Source organism: Arachis hypogaea, chromosome 15 (assembly GCF_003086295.3).
Source record: "Arachis hypogaea cultivar Tifrunner chromosome 15, arahy.Tifrunner.gnm2.J5K5, whole genome shotgun sequence".
In the NCBI taxonomy this organism is placed as follows: Eukaryota; Viridiplantae; Streptophyta; class Magnoliopsida; order Fabales; family Fabaceae; genus Arachis; species Arachis hypogaea.
In genome coordinates, this window is record NC_092050.1 from 54,514,063 (window position 1) to 54,540,544 (window position 26,482).

At 38.4% G+C, this 26,482-nt stretch overlaps 1 protein-coding gene across 1 annotated transcript; it reads left to right on the forward strand.

Moving 5' to 3' along the window:
- The first annotated feature begins 11,221 nt into the window (after positions 1–11,221).
- Positions 11,222–11,713, forward strand: LOC112748560 (uncharacterized). The gene has a single exon (XM_025796789.1). It carries the CDS (start codon positions 11,222–11,224, stop codon positions 11,711–11,713), a length of 492 nt encoding a protein of 163 aa, XP_025652574.1.
- The last annotated feature ends 14,769 nt before the right edge of the window (positions 11,714–26,482 follow it).

A 26,482-nucleotide genomic window follows, 5' to 3' on the forward strand; every position in this document is an offset into this window, starting at 1 on the left:
AAAATAATCCAATTATACTCTGGATAAATTAAGGATATGAAAGAATAAGTAAAAAGTAGGTAAACAAACTAGAATGACCAATTCCGGAGGTAGACTCTTATCAATCACCAAAGCCAAAATCTTCAAATCCTAAATTATGAGTTTAAAGAAAAAACCTAGAGAAAGAGGTGGAATTCTCTCTCTAGATCTCCCAACTAAAAACTAAAAATTATCTGGAATGAGAGTTGTGTTGTCTCTGCATGTTCCTTGGCTCTAATCTGCGTTTCTGGGCCAAAAACTGGGTTAGAACGCTGCCCAGAATTCACGCCAGCGACTTCTGTAAATTCTGCAGATCGCGCACGTCACGCGACCGCGTCGTCCATGCGTTCGCGTCACTCAGCGTTTTCCGTGCCACGCGTGCGCGTCGTCCATGCATTCGTGTCACTCGTGTAGTTTCCAATCCACGTGTTCGCGTCAGGCACGTGAGCGCGTCACTGCAATATCCTCCATTTCACGCGGTCGCCTGAGCCATGCGACTGCGTCACTTCTCGCTGGTCATCTCCTCAATTTATTGTGTTTCTTCCATCTTTGCAAGCTTCCTCTCCATTCTCTAAGCCATTCCTGCCCTATGAAGCCTGAAACACTTAGCACACAGATCACGACATCAAATGGTATAAAGGAGAATAAAAATATTCAATTAAAAGATCTTTAGCAAGCAAGTTTTTAATCATAGAACAATTTTAGGAAGGAATTGTGAATACATGAAAATCATATGAATAAGTGGGTGAAAGACTTGATAAAACCACTCAATTAAACACAATATAAATCATAAAATAATGGTTTATCATGGACCATGCTTGCTATGTGATTGATTTTCACTTCTATCTTTTTTCCTAAGTTCCATAGCACCCATGTGTTCCACCTCTATGTCACTTAGGTGTTACAACAACGTCAATATGTGTCATTGATTGTTGTGTAAGTTTCATGCATCATTTTGTTCCACTAAGTTTACTTACACATCAATCAATGTTCATCCATTATCCAATTCACCATTGCTTAATTACTTGCTTGAATGCTTTCATGCTTCTTCACTATTTGTTTGTATCTTAACCTACAAGTCTTTTAAAGTATTTCAAGTACACTAGAATGTGTAAAGTGCATGCTTCTTTTGTGACATAGCCCTCTGTGCTAGTGTGTGTTCTATGCCACATGCAACTTAGAACTCACACACTATTCTTTCTTAATGTCACACTAATTCACTCACTCAATTCTAGTGGTTTTTACCTCATTCCAACAATCTACGCTTCCTTTCTTTTGCATTTACTTGTCTTACTATCCTGTTTTCTATTGTTCAGGATGATTTGTCATAAGCAACGACGGAAGCGGGAAAGAGAACACGCAGCACCGGTTGATCTATGACGATAAGATTTTCCGCTAGTAAAGAATTTCATAAAAATAAAGTAATCACGTTGTAGGTATAGTTTCTAAACCAACAGAGAATCCTTTGGTACAAAAGTTTGGTTGTCACAAGTAACAAAACCCAATAAAATTTATAACCGAAGTATTTAAACCTCGGGTCGTCTCTCAAGGAATTGCAGGAAAGTATGATTTATTATTGGTTATGGAAAAGGGTATATTTTTGGGTTTTTGAAATAGGGAATAGGAAAATAAATTGGCAAGAAATTAAATTAATAACTAGAAAAAATCTTGGCAAGGTATGAGAACTGGAAATCCCATCTTAGTTATCCTTATCAGGTGCGATGAGAATTATTTATTGCTCCCACTTAGTTAACCCTTACTAAATAAAGGAAAGTCAAGTGGACTAATCAATTTGATTCCTCAGAAATCTGGAATACCTCGAATTGCATTAAATAAAGAAATCAAATTAAACATAGGAATCCATAAACCAAATTGGGAGAAGTAGCCTAATCATAATAGAAATCCTAAATCTTAATCCTAATCCTAAATCCTAAGAGAGAGGAGAGAGACTCTCTCTCTAAAAGCTACATCTAAAACCTAAAATTATGTATTATGAATGTTGTATGAATTGTTCTCCATTCATATGAATGGATGGATTCCGCCACTTTATAGCCTCTAATCTGTGTTTCTGGACTTGGATCTGAGCCAAAAAGGGGCCCAAAAATCGCTAAGGGCGTTTTCTACAGATTCATGCATGTAGCGTCCGCCACGCGTGCGCGTGGGTCACGCGTTCGCATGATTTTGAGTTTTTCCTTGTCACGCATACGTGTCATTTGCGTTCTGCTCAAGGCACGCGTCCGCGTCGTCCACGCGATGCGTCGCTGCCACTTTGGGCTAGGCACGCGTCCGCGTCGTCCACGCGTACACATCGCTCCCTTTTCTTCAAAACTCCATTTTTGTGATTTCCTTCCATTTGTGTATGTTTCCTTTCTGTCTTCTAAGCCATTCCTGCCCTATGAAGCCTGAAAATACTTAACACACAGATCACGGCATCGAATGGTAATAAAGCATAATTAAATTTAATATTTTTAAAGCATGGGAAACATGTTTTCACATATATTATAAAATAAGGAAGGAATGGTAAAACCATGCAATTTACATGAATAAGTGGGTGAAGAATTGATAAAAACACTCAATTGACCACAAAATACATCATAAAATAGGGGTTTATCAATCTCCCCACACTTAAACAATAGCATGTCCTCATGCTAAATCCAAGAGAAAGAGTGAATGTAGAATGGTGGAATCTTATGCAATTCAATCTATTCTGAATGCAATCTACCTACATGAATCATGCAATCCTAATTACTATCCACCTATATATATAGAGCTTACATGTGGTTAAATTGACTCATATTTTCAAGGAATCATATATGTACATTTAAGGACAACCCATATTAAAACACATTCACAATTGAGTTGGGTTAAAATATTTCACAAACTTATAAGACAATTAACAATTAAACATGGATATATGGACTTGAGCTGTTGAACCCTCACTGGATTTGTGTTTACTCTCTAATCACTCAGTGTTTGGGGTTAATCACTCTATTATTTTCTATTCATACTTTCTTAAAACTTTGTTCTTCATCTAACCAATCAACAAATATATAACATATACATACAAACATCATGAGGTCTTTTTGAAGGTTGTAATGGGGCCAAGGTAAAGGTGGGGATATATATAAGGCTAAGTGAGCTATAAATTAAATCCTTGATTAGTTTAAGATCTCACCTAACATATACATTCTCTATAGAAATTTAAAATTATCCTGGTCTTCCCAATTTTCCCACTTTCTTATTACATACTCATGCACCAACTTTATTTTGATTTTACCTTCATGTGCATTGATTTCTTTACTAAACTCATTATTGGGGTAATTTTGTCTCCTTATTTATTTATTTAATTAAAAAGGATTTTTTTTTTGAAACATAAACACAGCATTTTCAATGCACATGGTATTTTAATTATTTTGGTTTCACATGAGCATGCTCCCAAATTTCTGATTATTTTACCAATTTAATCCTTTCCTATCAACCCATGTTCCCATAGTTTCCCCACACTTAGTGGATACACAATCTCTATCTTAAGCTAACCAAGGATTTAACTTGGGATTTTTAATTTATTATTCTGCTTAAGGCTAGTGATGTGGCTATAGAACAAACAAGGGGATTAAAAGGCTCAAGGGGGCTAACAAGGGTGACATAAAAGGTAGGCTTATTTGGGATAAGTGAGCCAAAAATTCAAATAATGGCCTCAATCATATGCGGGTATGTATCTACATTCTATATTTGGACATATAGATTGAAACAAAGTAAAGATTGCAAGCATAGAAAAGAAGTGTGAAGTAGAAATAATGGCCTCAAGGGTTGTGTGTTTTCTGGCTCAAAAACCATATATCAGTTATGTATGTCATGCAAGTAGAAATCAAGAGTTTCCATTATTCTCAATGTGAATCTTAGAATGGCTCTTATAAAAATAGGTATTTTTCTTGAAAAAATGTTGTCAATTAACAAACATTTACTGCTATATATACAGTGTGCAGATTGTTGTGATTCTGTTATACTAAAGTTCCTAGTTTACTCTTTATTTTTAATTAAACCAATTTATCATATGCTAAAAGGGTAAACTAAGCTAATTAATCCATATTTTCTATATCACAACTTAATAAGCTAAAGGTGAAAACTAAACTAAATATCTAAGATATATATATAAACCAAAGTGCAAAATGCAGAAATAAAGTAAAAATACAGCAAAAGAAAAATGTGCAAGTACTGAAAGACAAATAAGATAAAATAAAATAAAAATAAAAATACAAAAAAAAAACAAAATAGGATAAAAGAGGGTCTGAAAGTGGTTCACCAAAAATAAAGTTCGCCAGAGATGGCGACCTCCCCACACTTAAATAACAGCATCGTCCTCGATGCTCAGTCAAGCTGGGTGTGAAGAAGTGTCATCTCTAGAAGGATATGCTGCTGGTGTCTCGGTGGTGCCGGGCGTTAGGAGGTGGTGGTGAGGGGAGAAGAGAGAGTGCAGAGGGGGAGGGGTGAAGAGGGACGCGAAATGGGTTAGGGTTTCGTGTCGAAAGGGGTAAGTGAATTTAAATCCACGCGAACGCGTGGATCTTGCGATCACGTGATTGGGGGATAATGAAAGTGACGCGTACGCGTGAGACACACGTACGCATCGCTCAGAATTGTGCTAAATGCACAATTCCAGCGTCGTTTTGGCGCAACTCTCTGTTTCCATTTAGGGGGCAATGATTACTACGCGACGTGTACGCGTCGCCCACGCTTTCGCGTGGTGTGTGTGAAGTGAAAGTGACGCATTCGCGTTGTTGACGCGTTCGCATGGTCCAATTTGTGCTTAACGCATACCAGCAGCACGATTCCAGCCCAATTTTCTGGGCATTAGATTGTTACGTCGATTTCGAGTCGACGCCCACGCGTGGCCCATGCGCACGCGTGGCCCATGTGTAACGACCCATTGTTTAATATGTCTAGATCATACCGGAAAATGAGCGCTACCAATTTATCTTCCTAATTATTATCTATTATTTATCATATGAGCCTGATTCGTTGTTAAACGCGTAGTTAATTTGCGAGGTGTATTTTTTATTTTTTTTAAATGTTTGGATTAATAGACGGAATCACTTATAATCAATTCATAAGTAATAACAGATAAAACAGTTATAAACAACCACACATAAATACATCACGAGTAGCTAGCAACATTCAGTTATCCAACTTTTATTAGAGTATAGACCTTTAGTTAGAACACCCCTAGATATAGCTAGATAATAACTATATACATATACATACATACAACATCCCAGGTCCTGACCTGTTCAAGAGGTCGCTAAGCTGGCACCTAGGCTAGCCTAGATCTATACTCACCTAATCCTTCTAAACTACTAAAGCGAGGGAAAGTACGTTCTAAGTCTTCGCAACTCAAGTCAAGTGGAACGTCATCAAAAGATAGAACATCATCTGCTACTCCTCTGCACGATCAGACTTTTCCACAGGACGTCTCTCTGGTACCTCATGAAGTAGCCACACAACAGAAATCTCGTACACAGGATTTAGGTTAAAGTGCACATACGAACAGGGTGCAGACATTGGCTGGTCTCACAGTATATACATATAAACAAAGAACAATATTCACCCTAGACTCAGAAGACTATCTAGAGCAGGATCCTGTTCTTGTGAACGGTCATCAGTGAACTATGGTAAGGTACTCTTACTTCCATCTGAAGGGGGAAGGGAGAGAGAAAGGGTAAGAACTGGGGAGTTCTTAGTAGGGCCGGGGTTATTAGTTACGTTCATTTATTCGGGGTCGATTAGTAGACGAATAACATAATATAGCAAAGCAGTAAACAGAAGATAAAGATAGAAAGAGAAAGTAGAGACAACAGAAAGCAGAACACAAACAAAACAATACAAGAAAATAAAATACAGAAATAGTATACAAGCAGACAAACATAAAGAAGTAGATCACACACAGAAAGGAATGCAACAAAGAATGATGCACAGACAAGAATGATGCATGTCTAGCCCTAGCACAGGCCATGAGCTCATGTGTCGGTTGGCTGCCTGCAATCCCGACATTTATCCGGTCACGAGTAATCCCGATTTCCCGGATACGATTTTCCGTTCCTAAATAAATGCGCATATAATAATAGCCGCTCATTTGAGACAGCCTCTGCTTACTGCAGGAAAATATATATACTCATTTGAATATAGCTCTGGGTTGCATCAAGCAACTAATATATATATAAATATAGCTCTGGGTTGCATCAAGCAACTAATATATATATAAATATAGCTCTGTGTTGCATCAAGCAACTAATATATATATAAATATCTCTTTATTATATTACTCTTCTCTTAATATCTCTTTACTCGGTTCTGGTTTCTCTTTTCTCTGTATCTCTTTACTCTATTTTAATTACTCTGTTCTCTGTATCTCCTTTCTCTTCTCTGATTAATCTTTTCATCTGTATCTATATTACTCTTTTTCTCTTTATCTCTTTACTTTACTCTGGTTACTCTGTTTTCTGTGTTTCTCTACTCTGCTCTTATTTCTCTGCTTAACGTATGTATTTAAAGCTTATGTAAATTTCGGTATGAATAGTTAGCCTGTCCCAAGTATAGGTTCATTAAGTCTATACTGAAACAGTTTAACTTTTCATATTATACCTAACCCTAGTCGCAACTCAGTACTAACTAAGTTGCCCTAGTTCGTTCACTAGTGTCTGTCTGTTTTTCTGTCGTTAAAATTTTACAGACTTTTTCTTAGGTTTTTATCTTTTCTTTAACTTTTTATCTTTTATTTATCTTTGCCTCACTAACATGTTATTACCACTCCCTAAGTGTTTTATGATGGTAATTATGAGATTCTGCACTTAAAGTTGTCTTTCTAAAGCTTTTACAGAAAACTGCCTTTTTCACATTATTTTATTATTTTTATTAAAATATTATTTTTAATTAAATATTATTATTTAATATTTTATTACTATTTATTATTTTATTATTAAATTTTCAAAAATTATCTTGCCTTTACCTTTTCACTTTCAAAATTAACTTTTTAGCCCGGTAAATTTTAATATTTTTACTTTAACCACCCTAACTTTCAGAAATTACCAAATAACCCCTCAAACACCAAAATATTCACATCCTTTCCCTTTCTAAGATCTAAAAGGAGTTCTTCAATGTTCTTCACCACACTCAAAGTGTTCTTCGTGTTCTTCATAAATCCTTCAGATTCTTTCTCTGTTTTTACCCGTTTTTCAGTCTTTTCAGCAACCGATTTTTACCATAATTCAAAATAAATTCCAAGCCACTAAAACCCCATCTTTTCTACATGATTTTAACATAAATTGAATCTCAATTTAAGCTCTAGGGTTCTTTTTCCAGCAGCCATAAAGAACATAATTTCAACGTTGAATATCATCAAATTTCATCAAATTTTTACCAAAATTTCAATAAGAATCACTCATATAAATCATCAATTTCAAGCACAGCCAAATCATATCATAATCACACAACTCAAACACAATCAATCAAGATTAAATTCGTCAAACCCTACCTTGATTTGCTGCTCCAAATCCGGTTACTCTTTGAAGTGTTCTTAAAGCACTTTTTCCTCCTAAAACACATCAAGAACAACTTTAAAACTCTAAACCATCAACTAAACGAACTTCAGAAGCATCTTAGGAAGGTTATCCTCACCTTAAACATGCATGAAATCAAAGATCTTTGGCCCACAAGTCAAGCTAAACAAGAGATCTAAGGAAGAACATCAAGAAAATACTTGTTTAAGCATGTTTCCTTAAAAACCGAATTGAAGAGGGAGGGAGACAGCCATATCACCTTATTTCCAGCCTTGATACGTTATATGGTTATGTAGAGGAAGAAGAAAGGATCATTTTGGTGAAATCGGAGTTTTGATTTGAGTTTTAGTTCAGAAGAAATCAAGCTTTGAAGATTAAGTGTTCATGAAAGTTTCTCTCTTTTCTCTCTTGTTATTTTCGGCCAAAATGATGAAATGAGACAGCCTTGGAGGTCTTGGGGGTGTAAGGTGAGTGGTGATTGGTTGGCTTGGAGGTGGATTAAAATAATATTAAAATATCTTTGGTGTACAACTACTAAAACTAGGTGTATCAGAACACTCGTAAAAGCATCTCTAAAAATTATTTTCTGAGCTACTAGAATAAATGACACTAGTAACATATTTATTATGAGAATAGAACATGTATAATGAGGCCTTAGCATTGCTAAATTCATCAGAGAGTGCTGGTGCTAAGCTGCACCAGTAAACCGTAAACCCGGTTAAACCGATTTTCTGTTTTTAACAAAAACAGACCAGGTAACCTTATAATATCATTCAAACATTTTCTAATACTAATATAATGAAAATATTATACTATTATCTCTCTCCTCTCATGAATCAAGTCCGGTTCATCAAACAGAGACTATTTACGAAAATCAGAATCAAAACTGCCAACCGATACGGTTCAAAAGCTAGGTTCTTCGCGATTGCATTATCGAGCTTGCCTCAGAGGAGGTTCTAGCTTAAGGATGACATAATGATAATGAGGATTGAAATGCTTGATAATATAACAGAGGTGTTCCCTTTACTGATCTTCCGGAGAAATCCGTACTTTCAGAAAATATCTCATGTACTCGAAAATCAGGGTTGTTACATTCTACCCTCCTAAAAGAAAATTTTGCCCTCAAAATTTCAGTTACCTAGGAATAGATGCGGGTAATTAGCTTTCATCTTATCTTTCAGTTCCCAACTGTGCTCTTCTTCTCCTCTTGGTTCCCAAGCTACTTTGACTAAGCGAACAACTTTTCCTCTTAGCTGCTTATCACTTCTTTCTACTATCTGAACTGGTGATGCTTGATATGTCAAATCATTTCGTAACTGTACTGTCTCTGGTTGTAAAACGTGACTCTTGTCGGGAATATATTTCTTAAGTTGCGAGACGTGAAGAACATCATGAAGGTTTGATAAATAAGGAGGAAGGACTATTTGATAAGCTACTAGACCGACTCTTTTAAGTATTTGGAAAGGTTCTATGTATCGTGGGTTAAGCTTTTTAGTCTTAAGGGCTCTACCTATTCCAATAATCAAAGTTACTTCTAGAAAGACACGGTTTCCTTCACTAAACTCTAAGGGTCTACGTCTATTATTGGCATAGCTCTTTGGACAGCTTTATGCTGTCTGGATCTTCCAACGAATCTCCTTTATCTTCTCAGTAGTTTCTTACACTAAGTTTGGACCTAAGACACTAGCTTTTCCATTGTCATTCCAACACAATGGTGTCCAACATCTTCTTTCGTAGAGAGCTTCATATGGTGCCATCCCGATACTTTATTGGCAACTGTTGTTGTAGACAAATTCGACCAATAGCAAATACTTATCCCAGCTGCTTTGGTTGTCTATCATACATGATCGTAACATGTCTTCTAACGTCTGGATTGTCTGCTCTGATTGTCTGGATTGTCTATCATACGTGATGAGCATCTTTGCAAATTTTCTAGAGCAATGCATGGAGGTATTCATGGATGATTTCACGGTATATGGTGATTCCTTTGATCATTGCTTGGATAGTCTTGAAAAAGTTTTGGAAAGATGTACTAAAACCAACCTTGTCTAACCTTGTCTTAAATTTCTAGAAGTGTCATTTCATGGTCAAGCAAGGCATTGTTTTAGGACATATTGTTTCAAAAGATGGTATCTCCGTAGATCCGGCTAAAATTAATGTCATATCTAGTTTGCCTTACCCCTCTTCCGAGAGGGAGGTCCGCTCTTTTCTTGGACATGCAGGATTTTATCAGAGATTCATCAAGAATTTTAGCATGGTAGCATTGCCTATCTCAAGGTTGCTACAAAAGGATATTGAGTTTGATTTAAGTAAGGAATGCATGGAGGCTTTCGACAAGCTCAAGGTAGCATTGACCCAAGCTCCCATTGTGCTAGGGCCGGATTGGAGTTGGTCATTTGAAATAATGTGTGATGCTTCAAATTTTACCGTGGGAGCCGCGTTAGCACAACGCGAGGGTAAGAATCCATATGTCATAGCCTATGCATCAAAAACATTAGATGGAGCCAAATCCAACTACACTACTACCGAAAAAGAACTTTTGGCCATAGTTTTTGCCTTGGACAAGTTACGAGCATATCTTCTCGGTTCAAAGGTGGTAGTGTACTCAGATGATGCAGCATTAAAGTATTTGTTGGCTAAGAAGGAATCCAAACCGAGATTGATTAGATGGGTTTTATTATTGCAATAATTTGACTTGGAAATCAAGGATAGGAGTGGTACGCAAAATCTAGTGGCGGACCATTTAAGTCACCTTGAACATACAAAAAGCTATACTACTCCTATCAATGATTCATTTCCCTTTAAGGGCTTGCATGCAATCTGAAACCATTCCTTGGTATGCACCAATCGCCAATTACTTAGTATCTCGCTCCTTCCCTCCTAATCTCCCCAAACACCAAAGGGATAAGCTAAAAAGTGAATCCAAATACTATGTGTGGGATGACCCATACCTTTGGAGATGTGGGGCGGATCAAGTAATTCGGAGGTACATTCCACAAACTGAATTCTACTTAGTCTTGGAAGCTTGCCACTCCTCCGAAGGAGGAGGCCATTTTGGACCTCAAAGAACGGTAAGGAAAATCCTAGATTGTGGCTTTTGTTGGCCAACTCTTTTCAAGGACTCTTCTCATTTTTGTAAATCTTGTTCTCAATGCATTAGATTTGGTAATATCTCTAAGAAGGATGAAATTCTCCAACGAACCATGCTATTTTGTGAGATTTTTGACGTGTGGGGAATTGACTTCATGGGGCCATTCCCAAATTCTAATGGTTTCCTCTACATTCTACTCGCCGTTGATTATGTGTCCAAATGGGTGGAAGCAATACCCTCCCGGACGAATGATGCTAATGTGGTCCTTTCTTTTGTGAGAAATAATATCATTTGTAGATTTGGATCGCCACGAGCAATAGTGAGCGACCAAGGTTCACACTTTTGTAACAAAAGAATGGACGGACTAATGAAGAAAGATGGCATCATGCATAAAGTAGCCACGGCCTACCACCCACAAACAAATGGCCAAGCCGAAGTTTCCAATCGGGAGAATAAATGTATCTTGGAAAGGATTGTGAAACCCAATAGGAAAGATTGGAGTTCCAAGCTCACCGATGCATTATGGGCCTACCGAACGGCATACAAAACGCCAATTGGCATGAGCCCCTTTCGATTGGTGTACGGCAAAGCTTGCCATTTGCCGGTAGAAATAGAGCACAAGGCATATTGGGCCATCAAGGAGTGTAATCCGAGTTTGGGTGGATCCAGAATTGAGAGGAAGCTACAATTAGCGGAGTTTGAATCTTTGAGGCTTGAAGCTTATGAGAACTCTAGACTTTACAAGGAGAAAATGAAAGTCGTCCATGATAGGAACATAAGAGGCAAAGAATTCAAGGCCGGTGATCTTGTCCTTCTTTACAATTCTAGATTGAGATTGTTGCCCAGCAAACTAAGGTCAAAATGGGAAGGACCATATCAAGTAGTGAAGGCGGAACCCTATGGGGTTTACCATTTGTGCCATCCCTCAAGTCCGGATATCTTCAAGGTCAATGGGCACCGTCTCAAGTTGTATCTTGGTGAGCAAATGAAGAGAAACAAAGATATTGAGGTATTCCTTTTGGAAGATGCACCTCTTGACAAAGAGCAATGAACAAGTGAAAGTCCAACTTAAGGACATTAAACAAAAGTGCAAGGTGGGAGACACCCCACCATGGTGAGATCTATCCTTTCTCCCCTTTGTGTACAATTTTTTAATTCTTCATTGTTTTGTAATTGCTTAGCTACACTTTTGCTTGATTAGAATTGCTTGTGACTACCTTGGATAACTTGTTCATCAAGACTTGCATTGATTTTTCCATGAATGACTTGATTGTGTGGTAGAAGCACACTTCTCTTTAGATTTTGCAATGATTTTAGGTGTTTTTGACTTCTTTGGCTTGTTTGGCCAGTTAATACATGATAATTAGGCATTTTTCCATTCAAAAAAAAGGAGGGGGCACGCATGCGCGCACTGTGCGCGTATGCATCCCTAGGCTTTCACAACTCATGGGCCATTTACCAGAGAGTTGTGCAAATTCTGGGCCAGCTTTGGGCCCTGGGCATAACCAACATCACCCGTGCGCGCACGAGACACGTACGCGTCCATGTCAATTCACGCAAAAACACGCATGCGCGCATTAGCCGCGTACGCGTCACTACTGCGTTTTGCGACCCTGGGCCATCGTCTAGATAGTTGTGCCCTTGTTGGGCCAATTTCATGCTACTGGCCCAGCTCAACTCACGCGTAAGCACACCTGGTGCGCACGCGTACCTCGACCATAATGCCAATCGACGCCTCAGCGCACCGTGCGCGTCCGCGTCGCTCAACAAATTTTACTTTCTGGTACTTTTTTCCGAGAGTTGGGCCAGAGTTGTGCCCAACTTGTGCTGAGGGCACAACACATATGCACGCACATGCGCAACTGGCGCTAGCGCGCACACTCACATTTCGCTACTTCATGCACACGCACACCGTGATTTTGCCCATGCGCGCGCATGCATGCATGGCGCGCACGCGTCGGTTTCGCGAACCAATTGAATGAGAGTGTGCCTTTCTCCCTCCATTTTCTTTCTTTCTTCTTACCACCACCCCTCTTCTTCACCTCTCCCATCCTCTACCATCCCTACCTCCTCTTCTCTGCCAGCACTGGTGGCAACCACCACCTCCGGCGGACCCACACCTCTCTTTTCTCTCCTCCCTCTCTTCTTCTTCACTAACCTTTCTCTCACCTCCATAACCTATCTCTTTCTTCCCCTTCAAGGTACCCCTCCTTTCTAATTTTTTGTTTCCTTTTCTCTTTTTCCACTCCCTTAATTACATGCTCTTACTCTTTTTTTTTTAAGTAGTTGCATTCATGTTCTCTTTGTTTATTGCATTTTATTTCCTTATTTTCATTTTCTCATGGGTGTTCTAAGTGGAGCTTACTCTTGCATTGATGAGTTTGTTTGATTTACTTGCTTTCTTTTGTATTTAGTGGTGTGATATGATGATTGTTGATGCTTTATGGGATGCTACATTGTCACTCTTCTCTAAGTTTTTGTCATAAAGGGATGCACACCAAGTGTTTGATGAAAGACCCGTATGACTTCTTGGAATTATTTTGACTAAGTGTTCTCTATTTTGGTATTCTTTCACATTCACTTGTTTGTTCATGTATACATTGATGCTTACTACATTTCTTGCTTCATTTTTACAAGCTCATTCCCTATTTTTCTTACTTCTTGTTGTTGTTGTTAAGAGTGTGCACTTCTCATGCTTCTTGGTTGCATGCCTATGCCACTCATGTATCACATGCTAGTGACTAGCTATGATCTTCATTATTGCCTTAGTTACATGTTGCAGCTGTCATGTATCTAAGCCATTTATTCTTTTGTGCTTTATCACTTGCATGATTATTCTTTCTGGGCACCTCTTTAAGCTTAATTTCAACACCTTTCCTTCTTTTCTAGGATGGTGCTCAAAAGAGACAATGGAAAGGTGCCCAAGAAGGCACCATCACGGTCTACTAGCAAAGCACAACAAGGCCCACGAGCTAAGCCCCTCATCACCAAGACTAGGAGCGTTGCTAACATTGATGTTTTGGAAAAAGACAATCCGGTGAGGGATCCGAACAAGTTCCACAACCATTATTGTGAACTTGTCTATCCCTTGATCAAGCCAAGGAACTATCATGCGGAGCCCCTTCTAGCACCTCCGGCTCATGTTATACCACTCATTATGCCCCGCATCGAACGATGGCAATGGGAATTCCTATTGAGGAAGCCACGGGAGGCGAACTTGTCATGGGTGGTTGAATTTTACACCAACTACCACTCCCCTTCCCTCACATCGGTATTGGTGCACCGAAGGCAAGTTCCCGTCACAGAGGAGGCCATTCAAAATGTGTTTAAGACCGGACCGTTAGAGGAAGGGGTTGATGCCTATCAAGAGATTTTGTCGGCACGGTGCGAATATGAGTTTGATTGGGATTCCATCCTCAAGGTCATTGCTATACCCGAATCATTCTGGATTCGAGGAAGGATGAGACCCCGGCCCAAGGGCATCACCGCACGTTTTCTCACCAGTGAAGCTCAAGCATGGGCCCAAATTCTAGCCCACTATGTGCTCCCAAGCACCCATGGTTCCTCTATCACTGCCGAGTTAGCCTTGTTGGTTTGGTTTGTCCTCATAGAGAGACCAAGGATAGAAGGGGAATCTACCTTTTCCCGCTCTAGTGGCTGACTTAGTCACCGCAGCTGGTGTTCCCCGAGAGACCAAGGATAGAAGGGCCATGATCCCGGTGGATGGAGATGTTGTCCCAACCGGGAGATACCTTTACCCTCCGACGGACACCGAAGAGCCACCCCTAACCGTCCCTATGAGTATTCCCTTCACATCTTCCGCACCACCAAAATCACCCATGCAACGCATTGAGGAACTCCACAAGAAGCTTGACCGTTATGAGCTGCGTAACCAATGCCGATACACTATTGTCAAGAAGCTTTTAAGTTGCCTAGCACCACCTATGGAAGAACCGGAAATTTCCACTTCCACCGGCACCGATAATGAGGAAAGCGATAATGATGAATAGGATGGACACTCAGAAGCTGATGCACCACTCCGTCTCACTCAAGGCACAGAGGACCGTGCCAACTTCTAAGTGTAGAGAGGTCGGTCGGCCGACCGGTCTTCGTAGGTAACACCCTAGAATAAATTTCTTGAACCTCTTTTCTTAACTAGAGTAGATTGCATACTAGGTCTTTAATTTTTGGCATCTTTTGCATATTAGTATCTCTTAATAAATCCACTTGGTTAGAGCAATGACTTCTCCCCTAGAAAACTAGAATTTTAGGGCGACCCTACCAATTTTGAAATTTGAAAATCTTTTGATGCTTAGCTTGTTTGGAGGATGTATTTTGGAACATAGAATTAGAATTTGAGCTAAGAACACAAGCAAGCGAGTTTTGAGCCTAATGGTGTGGTTACATCTTATAACAACTTATTTTCCCTTCTTGGTGCAATTGTTCTCCTCCTACGATTGTGATTTTTGATTTGTTTAATTCTATATGTCCATTATTCATTGTATTCTTGCATTTATATGATTGAGGCCATCATTTCAATTAACTCACTTACCCAAATAGCCTTACCTCTCATCTTCATTTGTTAGCCAAATTTGAGCCTACGTTTAACCCACTTTGTTCTTAATTTAGCACATTACAAGCCTTGAAGCGAAAAACAACAAATATCCTTATTTGGATCTTTGATTAGCTTAGGCTAGAGTGTGTGTATTATTCAAGTGTGGGAATCTTGGGACATTGGGGGAATAAAAGGATAGTTTTGTATTTTTATTGAAATTATTAGGAATTGGGTACATGCTCATGTATTGATAAAATGTGTAGGCCTTATGCATTGATGTTCTTGTATATAGTTTGAAAGTGAAAAAAATGATAAGAAAAATAAAAGAAAAAGAAAAAAAGAAAAAAATGAAAAAGAAAAGAAAAGAAAAAAAAATAGAATAAGTAAGAAAAAAAAGAGAGAAAGAAATAAAAAGGGGACAAAATGCCCCAAAGTAAAGTTCAATAAAGATCAATGCACAAGTGTTGAGAAATGAAAAGAAAATGCATGAGTATGTTAAAAGTGAAAGAATGGGTAGTTATGTTAGCTTTAATATTGTATAAGAGGTCATAGGTTAGGTGAGAAGTTTAAGCTCATCAAAGATTCAAATTCCAAGCTCACTTGACCAAACATGCATCCTTACCTTAACCCTAGCCCCATTACAACCTAAAGAAAAGACCCTATGATACTTGCATGCATGCATGGAATATATGTTAATTGTTAGAAGAAAAACAAATTTTGGAAAAGCATGAAGCAGGGGAAGATTGAGTGATTAACCCTACACACCGAGCGAATAGAGTGCAAATACTTCCAGTGAGGGGTTCGAAGCTCAATTCCTTGTTCCCGGCTCTCGTGAGCGTTCTTCATACAAGTTATGCATATTTCACTTTGATGACTAGAATTGGTAGAGTTCATATATTGCCCATCATCTTGCCCTATGTGCATATACATATGTGTCTTCTAGAAAGATTGAATTACTCTTGGCCAGGTAGATAGTAGCATACACCCTAGTTGCATTCATGTAGGTAGATCGCATCACATGAGTCCTACGCCCTTGTAGTCGTTTGATCTTTTGCTTTCCCTTAGCATGAGGACATGCTAGACTTTAAGTGTGGGAAGGTTGATAAACCCCGTTTTTAGGGTTTATCATGCATAGAATCTAAGGATTTTATCAATGATCTTCCACACTTATTCATATAAAACTGCATGATTTTGTGTCTCTTTCTTATTTTTTCCTCATAGATGAAAATGTGCTTCTTTTGCATCAAAATTGATACATTGTAATCCTCCTCAATTACCATTAGATGCCTTCATCCATTTGTTGAGTGATTTCAGAAGTTACAGGGCAAAAATGGCTAAGAGGAATGAAGGAAGCATGCATGAATGGAAGGAGCATGAAACAAAATCAAAGAATTGAATTTGCACATGTACGCGTCTGTGCACCGTGCGCGTACGCGTTGATGCGTTCATCCAGAGCCAGCGCAGTGGAGCCGAGCGAGGAGCCGGCGCGCCTATATGGCTGGGCCACATCCCTTATGACGCTCGCGCGCACCGTACGCCTATGCGCAGGTCGCAAAAGAGCCCAAGGACGGGTACGCGTGCAGTGCGCGTACGCGTCGATGTGCGCACATGATTTTTTAAATGAAACACGTGCTCAGCGATTTCAGGGGGTTCCTAGGCCCTGTTTTGGAGCGGATTTTGGAGGGAAAAGCTTAAGAAGACCAAGGATTAGGAGTGTTAGGATAGTTAGTCATAATTGGAGATATTTTTTTAGGAAGTTAGTTACATTTTATTTTTCGAGAGAGAAGCTCCAACATCTCTCAAGGTTTTCATCCTCCATTGCAATTTTCCTTGGAATTCTTGGTGAGATCCATTGATAATTGACTTTTTGTTTTGCTACAAGTGTAGATCTACTCTTCTTCTACTCTTAATTGATGTTCTTTTGATTCAATTCCTTAGATCTAGGTTTGGTTCATTTTGTTACTTTGAATTTGGATTAATGAATTGAGGTTTCATTCAATTATTTGACTGTTGATGATTGTTTGGGTTAGATAGTTTTAATTCAATTTCCCTCTCTCAATTGCATCATGTTTCTATAATTTCCTACCAATTGTTTGTGATAATGACAACTTTAGCTATGGAGTAGATTTCTCTTACTTGGCTTAGGGGTTGAGTTATTGGAGACACTTGAGTAGTTGATATCAATTGAAGATTATGAATTGAGAATTGCTAATTGACTTGGAGTGCACTAAAGCTAGACTTCCCTAGGGTGAGACTAGGACTTGTGACTCAAGTTAGTTAATATCACTTGACTTTCCTCCATTGTTAGGGGGTTAACTAAGTGAAGCAACAATCAACTCTTATCACAATTGAAGGAAACTATAATGATGGAACTTCCAATGCTTACCCTTGGCCAGTGCTTTTATTCCAATTAATTGTTGATTGCCTTGCTAGTTTGAATTCTTGCACCAATTCTCAAAACCATAAAAGCTTTGCTAATCAATGATGCACATTCTAAAGAAATTCCTAGGGAGAATAACCCGGGATCAATACTCTCGGTCATAGATTTTAGAATTGTTTGATGCGGTATTCGTGTGTTGGTTAGACTATACTCACGATCGAATTCATCATCAGTTTCTAACCGGCATAAGAATATTTACGTTCATCAGTTCTCTACAATTCTGGATTCCCATGGAGGTTCAGCATCTCCTAAGTCTTCAACCAATTCTTCTTCTTCGATAATTACGGCTTCCTCCACTTGTTCCAGTACAAAGTCATGCCCTGTACTGTCCACTGGAGTTTCTAGTATCTCCTACATGTTTCTTTCTTCTTTAGATTGTCCACATGAAGCCATGGGAGTTCCTTGAGTGTCCAAACGTCGGGAAGCTAGTCGATTGATTGCTTGATCGAATTGGTGAAGGGTTGCATGAAATTTATTCACTGTTTCCTTGAGACGCTCCTGTGATTCTCGGGTTGATGGATATGGACATGGTGCATATGAAAGTGGTGGTTCTTGGGAGTAATTGGATTAGAATTGGGGTGGGTAAGGGTTAGGGCCATATGGAGGTGAATGTTGGTAGGTGGCTTGTGAGTGTGGTGGTTCATAGCTATATTGAAAAGGTGGGTTATAGGCGTATGATGGGGCTTGTTGGTAACCACAAGGGGGTCCACCATATCTATCATCTTTGTATGCACCTCGGAATGGCTCTTGACCATAGTATACTGGTGGAGGTGGTTTGTCACGAAGGGGTCCACCGTAACTATTGTCTTAGCATGCATTGTAGAGTGGTCGTCGTCCATGGTACTTTGGAAAGTGTTGTTGCCGAAAGGGTTGATCAGATCTTCGTGGCTCCTTTCATCTGTGATTGGTTTGACCTTGATGTATGTTCCTGTTATAGCTTCCATTCCTTTCAACAATATTAGAACCAAACTCAAAGCGACATGGGTGAGAGTTCATAGTAACTAATAAAAATTAAAAACAAAAATAAAAGCAAATAAACAATCAAAATAAAATATTTACAATAACCAATAATAAGGCACACATTTGCAATTCCCCGGCAACGGCGCGATTTTTTACGATCAGAAGATTGATGGTTTAGAATTCCAAATATAATCGCGTTGTAAGTATTGTTTTAAACCAACAGAGAATCCTTTCGTACAAAAATTTGGTTGTCACAAGTAACAAAACCCAATAAAATTTATAACCGAAGTATTGAAACCTCGGGTCGTCTCTCAAGAAATTATAGGAAAGTATGATTTATTATTGGTTATGGAAAAAGTATAATTTTTTTTGGGTTTTTAAAATAAGGAAGAAGTAATTTAAATGACAAGAAAAATAAATTAATAATTAGAAAATCTCTTGGCAAGGTATGAGAACTGAAAATCCTATCCTAGTTATCCTTATCAGGTGTGATGAGAATTGGATTTTTGCTCCCACTTAGTTAACCCTTACTAAATAAGGGAAAGTCAAGTGGACCAATCAATTTGATCCTTAAGTCCTAGTCAACTCCTGTGGAAAGACTAGCTTTAGAGCGATCCAAATCAATCAGCAATTCCCAATTTTCAATCAACTGCTGAATTTGATAACTCAAGTGTTACCAATTACTTAACCAAAGTAAAAATGGAATAAATATTAAATTAAATTGAAAGCATTATAAATAGAGTAAAACAATCATAAATATGAAATACCTCAAATTGTATTAAATAGAATATTCAAATCTAACATGAAAAGTTCATAAGCCAAATTGAAAAGATAAATAACAATTAAAGTAATAGAATAAATAAAAGTAGAAAATAAATTAAAGGAACATTGAACCTGTGATTGAAGAGAAGTAGCCTAATCATAATAGAAATCCTAAATCTTAATCCAAATCCTAAATCCTAAGAGAGAGGAGAGAGCCTCTCTCTCTAAAAGCTACGTTTAAAACCTAAAATTATTTATTATGAATGTTGTATGAATTGTTCTCCCTTCATATGAATAGATGGATTCCCCCACATTATAGCCTCTAATCTGTGTTTCTAGACTTGGATCTGGGCCAAAAAGGGGCCCATAAATCGCTGAGGGCATTTTCTGCAGATTCCTGCACGTAGCGTCCGCCACGCGTGTGCGTGGGTCACGCGTTCGTGTGATTTGGAGTTTTTCCTTGTCACGCGTATGCGTCAGTCACGCGTACGCGTCATTTGTGTTCTGCTCAAGGCACGCGTCTGCGTCGCTCAATTTTCTTCAAAACTCTATTTTTGTGCTTTCCTTCCATTTTTGTATGTTTCCTTTCTGTCTTCTAAGCCATTCCTCCCATATGAAGCCTGAAAATACTTAACACACAGATCATGGCATCGAATGGTAATAAAGCATAATTAAATTTAATATTTTTAAATTATAAGAAACATGTTTTCACATATATTATAAAATAAGGAAGGAATGGTAAAACCATGCAATTTACATGAATAAGTGGGTGAAGAATTGCTAAAAACACTCAGTTGACCACAAAATGCATCATAAAATAAGGGTTTATCACTCTTACTCTTGGTAGCTTTCTTCCAATTCAATCTCTTCTTCATTGTTTACCAAGGGCGTGGGAGGTTGTGCTTCTTCTTCTTTGATCTCCATCTCTTGATCAACCTATTCAAAGTCTTCAACCATGATATGCCTTGGAGGTTGTACACCTTCCTCAACATCAAATTCAAATGTCTTGGAAGGAGGTTCTATGACTGGACTTTCCCATGGAGGTTCTGCATCTCCCAAGTCTTCAACCACTTCTTCCTCTTCAATAATTACTACTTTGTCCAGTTGTTTTAGTATAAAAATGTACTCATCCTTGATGATTTCCTTTCTATGAAAACTCCTGTCAACTACTCCTTCATCTTCAAGTACAAAATCCAGCTCCTCCTTGTTGTCTTCCTTCACTAATTCTTCAACCGTTCCTTCGACTTCAAGGGTCTCTACTACTGCTACCTGTAGGGCCTCCTCTAGCTTCTTATGAAGTATGAATTTGGGAAGTCGATTCCTTCTTTCTTGTTCCATGTCATTAGCATAACTGGGATCATCTTGTTCTTGGATTGATGGATATGGGCGCTATTGCACGGAGGGTGGTGGTGTGCTATGTAATGACCCAACTCCCAGTATGCCATGGTCATACAAGAAGCTAAGTGTTACCAACTTGTTCTTCCTAATTATTAACTATTACTTAATATATGAGCCTGTTCCTTGTTAGAACGTTGCCAATTTTACGAGTAATTTTTTTTTATTTGCTACGGATGATAATGTAAAATAAACAAGCATACATTGAGAGCAACTAAAGCAAGCATAGAGAAATATAGAAGTATAGCAGATAATATACATCATGTACACTATAACAAAACATGTAGCTTTTACACAAGATCAAGTCAGTTTACATCCTCGTCAATCTACGTAGCTAATATATACACGACACTCCCAGGGCTTGGCCTATATAAAATGCCGCTAAACTGGCGCCCAGGCTAGCCTAACCACTATATAGCTCCTAGCTCTTGGGTGTACTAACACAAGTGAGAGACTAACTAATAGATAATGTCAGACTAGAGTGTCATCAAAAGAATGCCCCTACTGCTGTTAAACTATATCTACACATGGCCGTTCAGAGAATCGCCGTGAGGCTCATCCATCTCCTCATCCTGCTCTATCTCTATCTCAGGATCCTCCTCCTCCTCATCGTTCGCAGCTACAGCTATACCCTCATATCCACCAGAAATACTGCTGTCACTATGTACAAAACCATTCGTGAGTACAGGTCCATTTGCGTAAATAGGAGCTACCCCATCGTCTGGTAGTGCCGGCTCATCAGGCTGTGGAAAGTCAGGGATCAGCTCAGGGGGAAAGTTCCACTCTGGTGGAATCACAGGTACGTAGTCACCAGCTAACTCGGGCTCATCAGGAGTGTTAGGCTCAGGTGCCTCCTCGTTCAAGGGTTGAATTGGTATAGGGTGTCCGGGACCATCAGGAAAAGGATGTCCAGGTGCGTCAGGGTGTAACCAGGATAAGGGAAAGTCGTAGGGATCATCAGGATCAAAAAGCGGACTATACAAAGGATGTTAGAAGGGACGGTTTTGTAACACGTAACGTCTCATACGAAGCTCCGCACTTAGAATGTAGTAACCATAGTAAACTGGATCCTCGTAAATGTGTAGGTCGTCGACTTCATAAAATATCATGCCCATTTCCATCTGAAGGGGAGGAAGGGAGAGAAGGGGGTAAGAACTGGGTAGTCCTTAGTAGGGTCGAGGTTATTAGTTACGTTCATTTACTTGGGGTCGATTATCGGACGAATAATAGAATATAGCGAAGCAGTAAACAAAAGATAAAGATAGAAAGAGAAAGTAGAGACAATAGAAAGCATAACGCAAACAAAAGAATACAAGAAAATAAAACACAGAAATAGCATACAAGCAGACAAACATAAAGAAATAGATCACACACAGAAAGGAATGCAACAGAGAATGATGCGCAGACAAGAATGATGCATGTCTAGCCCTAGTGCAGGCCACGAGCTCATGTGTTGGTTGGCTGCCCGCAATCCCGACATTTATCCTGTCACGAGTAATCCTGATTTCCCGGATATGATTTTTCGTTCCTAAATAAATGCGCATATAAAAGTAGCCGCTCATCTGAGACAGCCTCTGCTTACTGCAAGAAAATATATATATACTCTGCTCTGCTCTGGGGAAGCGAAAAATAGCTGTAGGTAACTTAGTTTCCCTGCAGAAGCTTTGGGTTGCATCAAGCAACTAATATATATTAAATATAGCTCTGGGTTGCATCAAGCAACCAATATATATAAATATAGCTCTGGGTTGCATCAAGCAACTAATATATATAAATATAGCTCTAGGTTGCATAAAGCAACTAATATATATAAATATCCCTTTATTATATTAATCTTCTCTTTATATCTCTTTACTCTGTTCTGGTTTCTCTTTTCTCTATATCTCTTTACTCTGCTCTGGTTACTCTATTCTTTGTATCTCTTTCCTTTTTTCTGATTACTCTTTTCATCTGTATCCATATTACTCTTTTTCTCTTTATCTCTTTAATTTACTCTGGTTACTCTGTTTTCTGTGTTTCTCTACTCTGCTCTGATTTCTCTACTTAACATATATATTTAAAGCTTATGTAAATTTTGGTATGAATAGTTAGCCTGTCCCAAGTATAGGTTCATTAAGTCTATACTGAAACAGTTTAACTTTTCATATAATACCTAATCCAAGTCGCAACTCAAAGACTAACTATGTTGCCCTAGTTTGTTCACTAGTCTCGGTCTATTTTTCTGTCATTAAAACTTTACAGACTTTTCTTCGATTTTTATCTTTTATTCAACTTTTTATCTTTCTTTTATCTTTGCCTCACTAATATGTTCTTACCACTCCCTAAGTGTTTTATGAAGGTAATTATGAGATTCTGCGCTTAAAATTGTCTTTCTAAAGCTTTTACAGAAAACTGCCTTTTCCCTATTATTTTATTATTTTTATTAAAATATTATTTTTAATTAAATGTTATTATTTAATATTTTATTATTATTTATTATTTTATTATTAAATTTTCGAAAATTACCTTATCTTTTACCTTTAACCTTTAAAATTCACTTTTTACCACCCGTAACTTTTAATATTTCTACTTTAACCACCCTAACTTTCAGAAATTACCAAATAACCCCTTAAACACCAAAATAATTACTTCCTTGCCCTTTTAAAGATCTAAAACCTGTTCTTCATTGTTCTTCATCACACTCAAAGTGTTCTTCGTGTTCTTCGTAAATTCTTCAGATTCTTTCTCTATTTTTACCCGTTTTTTAGTCTTTTCAACAACCGATTTTTACCAAAATTCAAAATAAATTAGCAGCCACTAAAACCCCATCTTTTCCACACGATTTTAACACAAATTGAACCTTAATTTAGGCCTAGGGTTTCGTTTTTCCAGCTGCTCCAAGAACATGAACTTAAAGCTTAAATTTCATCAAATTTCATCAAAATTTCACCAAGAATCAATCATATATGCAACCAATTTTTAGCACAGTCAAATCATACAACATTCACACAACTCAAACACAAATAATCAAAATTAATTTCATCACACCCTACCTTGATTTTCTGCTCTAAATTCGGTTAGATTTTCAGGTGGTCCTTTAGCACTTTTTCCTCCTAAATCACATCAAGAACAACTTTAAATCCAAAAACCCTCAACTAAACAAATCTCCCTCAGCAAGTTAGGAGGTGATTTCTAACCTTAGACTTGCTGGAAATTCACGTTTCTTGGCCCTCAAGTCAAGCTAAACAAGGGATCTAAGGAAGAACATCAAGAAAACACTTGTTTAAGCATGTTTCCTTGAAAACCGAATTCAAATGGGAAAGTGATGCTAGGGCATTTTGGCTAGTTCACTGACCTTTTCTTTACTGTTTTAGGGTAGTTTCATGCATTTTCTTAGGAAATAAGCAAGTTTTGGGTAAAAATTCACTTACATCTTGATTCGAGCAAGCATGGTGCACTTTACATGATTTCATGAGAATTTTACATGAATTAAATGACAAATTGGATGATGCATGTCTCATGATGAGGAGTAGAAATTTGATGCACGCTATTGCTTGATTTCAAGACAAAGAAAGCAAGAAAGAACCACGTTAGCAGCCACGTTAGTCTAACTAACGTGACCACTAATGTGGAATGGGAGCTAGCTTGCAACGTTAATGAGAAAAGTAATCGCCAATAACGTCATCGAAGCCACCATAGCCCACGTTAAGAATCACATTAACTAAGTTAATGTGAACTCTAACGTGGAAGAAGAAAGTAGAGCCAACGTTAGTGACACTCACCTTTGTCACTAACGTTGGATCAAGCTCATATTGGCCACGTTAAGGGCCACGTTAACTTAGTTAACGTGGACTCTAACGTTGGGAAGCAAAAGAATGGCCAACGTTAGTGACACTCACCTTTGTCACTAACATTGGACTAAGCCACTTTAAGCCACGTTAACTCCCGCGTTAACTTAGTTAACGTGGAAGCTAACGTGGAGAAAGCAAATAATCGCAAACGTTAATGACACTCACCTTTGTCACTAACGTTGGAATGAGCCACAATGAGCCACTATGAGCCACGTTAACTCCCACGTTAACTTAGTTAACGTGGAAGCTAACATGGAGGAAAGGATGATGAGCCAACGTTAGTGACACTCACCTTTGTCACTAACGTTGGAGATGGCTATCATCACCACGTTAGAAGCCACGTTAACTTAGTTAACGTGGATTCTAACGTGGGTAGTAGGGGCATCTTGGAACGTTAGTGACAAAGGTAAGTGTCACTAATGTTCTTGAAGGATTGACAAGCCTACGTTAAGAGCCACGTTAACTAAGTTAACGTGGACTCTAACGTAGGGAAAGGGAGGACTCTCAATGTTATTGGAAAAGGTGAGTCCCAATAACGTGTACGAAGGACCAAGAGGCAACATTAGTGGTCACGTTGGTGCCACTAACATTGAAGTTAACATGGATCATCCCTGGGTTAGGAACGTTAGTGAAAAAGGTGATTGTCACTAATGTTCTCGAACCCACACTCTCACTTAACGTTAACACCACTAACGTCCTGAGCTAAATACCCTGCCTACTTCACAATTTCTCTCTGCAAGTAAAGCTAAGCCCACTAAAGAGGATAACTACTTCAAACTCAAGATTCAAAGGCCCATATCCAAGACTTGAAGAACCAACTAGAAGATCAGAAGAGTAGTATATATAGGGGTAGTTTTGAATTAGAGAAAAACCTTTTTTGGGGAGTTGGAAATTTGAGAACTACCCTCTGTATAATTTACTCTGCACTTCTAGTTTATTTTTCGAGAATGTATCTTCTATCTTTGTTTTCTATTTCTAGAGATATGAGCAACTAAACCCCCTTCATTGGGTTAGGGTGCTCTGTTGTAATTTGATGGATCAATATTAGTTTTCATTATTCTTCTTCTATCTTTTCTCTTGATTTTACTAGAAAGCTTTCAATCTTCATCCAATTGGGTAGTTATCTTGGAAAAGAAGCTATGCATACTTGGATCTCTTCTGAACCTTGGAAGAGGAATGAAGAGATCATGCTAGAAATGCTTTCTCATGTTGGACCAAATTGGGGTTGGAAGGATATGGTGACTATAATTCTACCAACACTGGATTTGGGAATGCATGTGGTATAATCAATGACCATACTTCATCTCTTCTCATGAGCAATTGACCAAGGAATTGGCTATTGATCAAGATTTGAGAGATTGAATTACAAGGAATTGTAATTCGATCACTTAAGATTTCCAAGGAGATTAATGAATGCACTGATTGAGGAAGAGATGAAAATGAACTTGATTCGGAGAATGCAACATCTCCTAAACCCCAATGAATTCCCCATTCTGATCTTACCCGTTCTTTTAATTTCTACAATTTACTTTTATGAGCATCTTCCCCATTCCCATTTACAATCCTGCAATTTACTTTCCGCCATTTATTTTCAGCTCTTTACTTCCAGCATTTACATTTTCTGCTATTTACTTTCCCGCCATTTAATTTCCTGCAACTCTCAAACCAAATTCTGCTTAGCTCAACTAGAACATTTTTCCAATTAAATTTGCTTGACCAATCAATCCCTGTGGGATTCGACCTCACTCTATTGTGAGTTTTTACTTGACGACAATTCGGTATACTTGTCGAAGGAAAATTGTTGAGAGACAAGTTTCCGTGCATTAGAAAGGGACAGCCATCTAACCTTATTTCCAGCCTTGATAAGTTACATGGTTA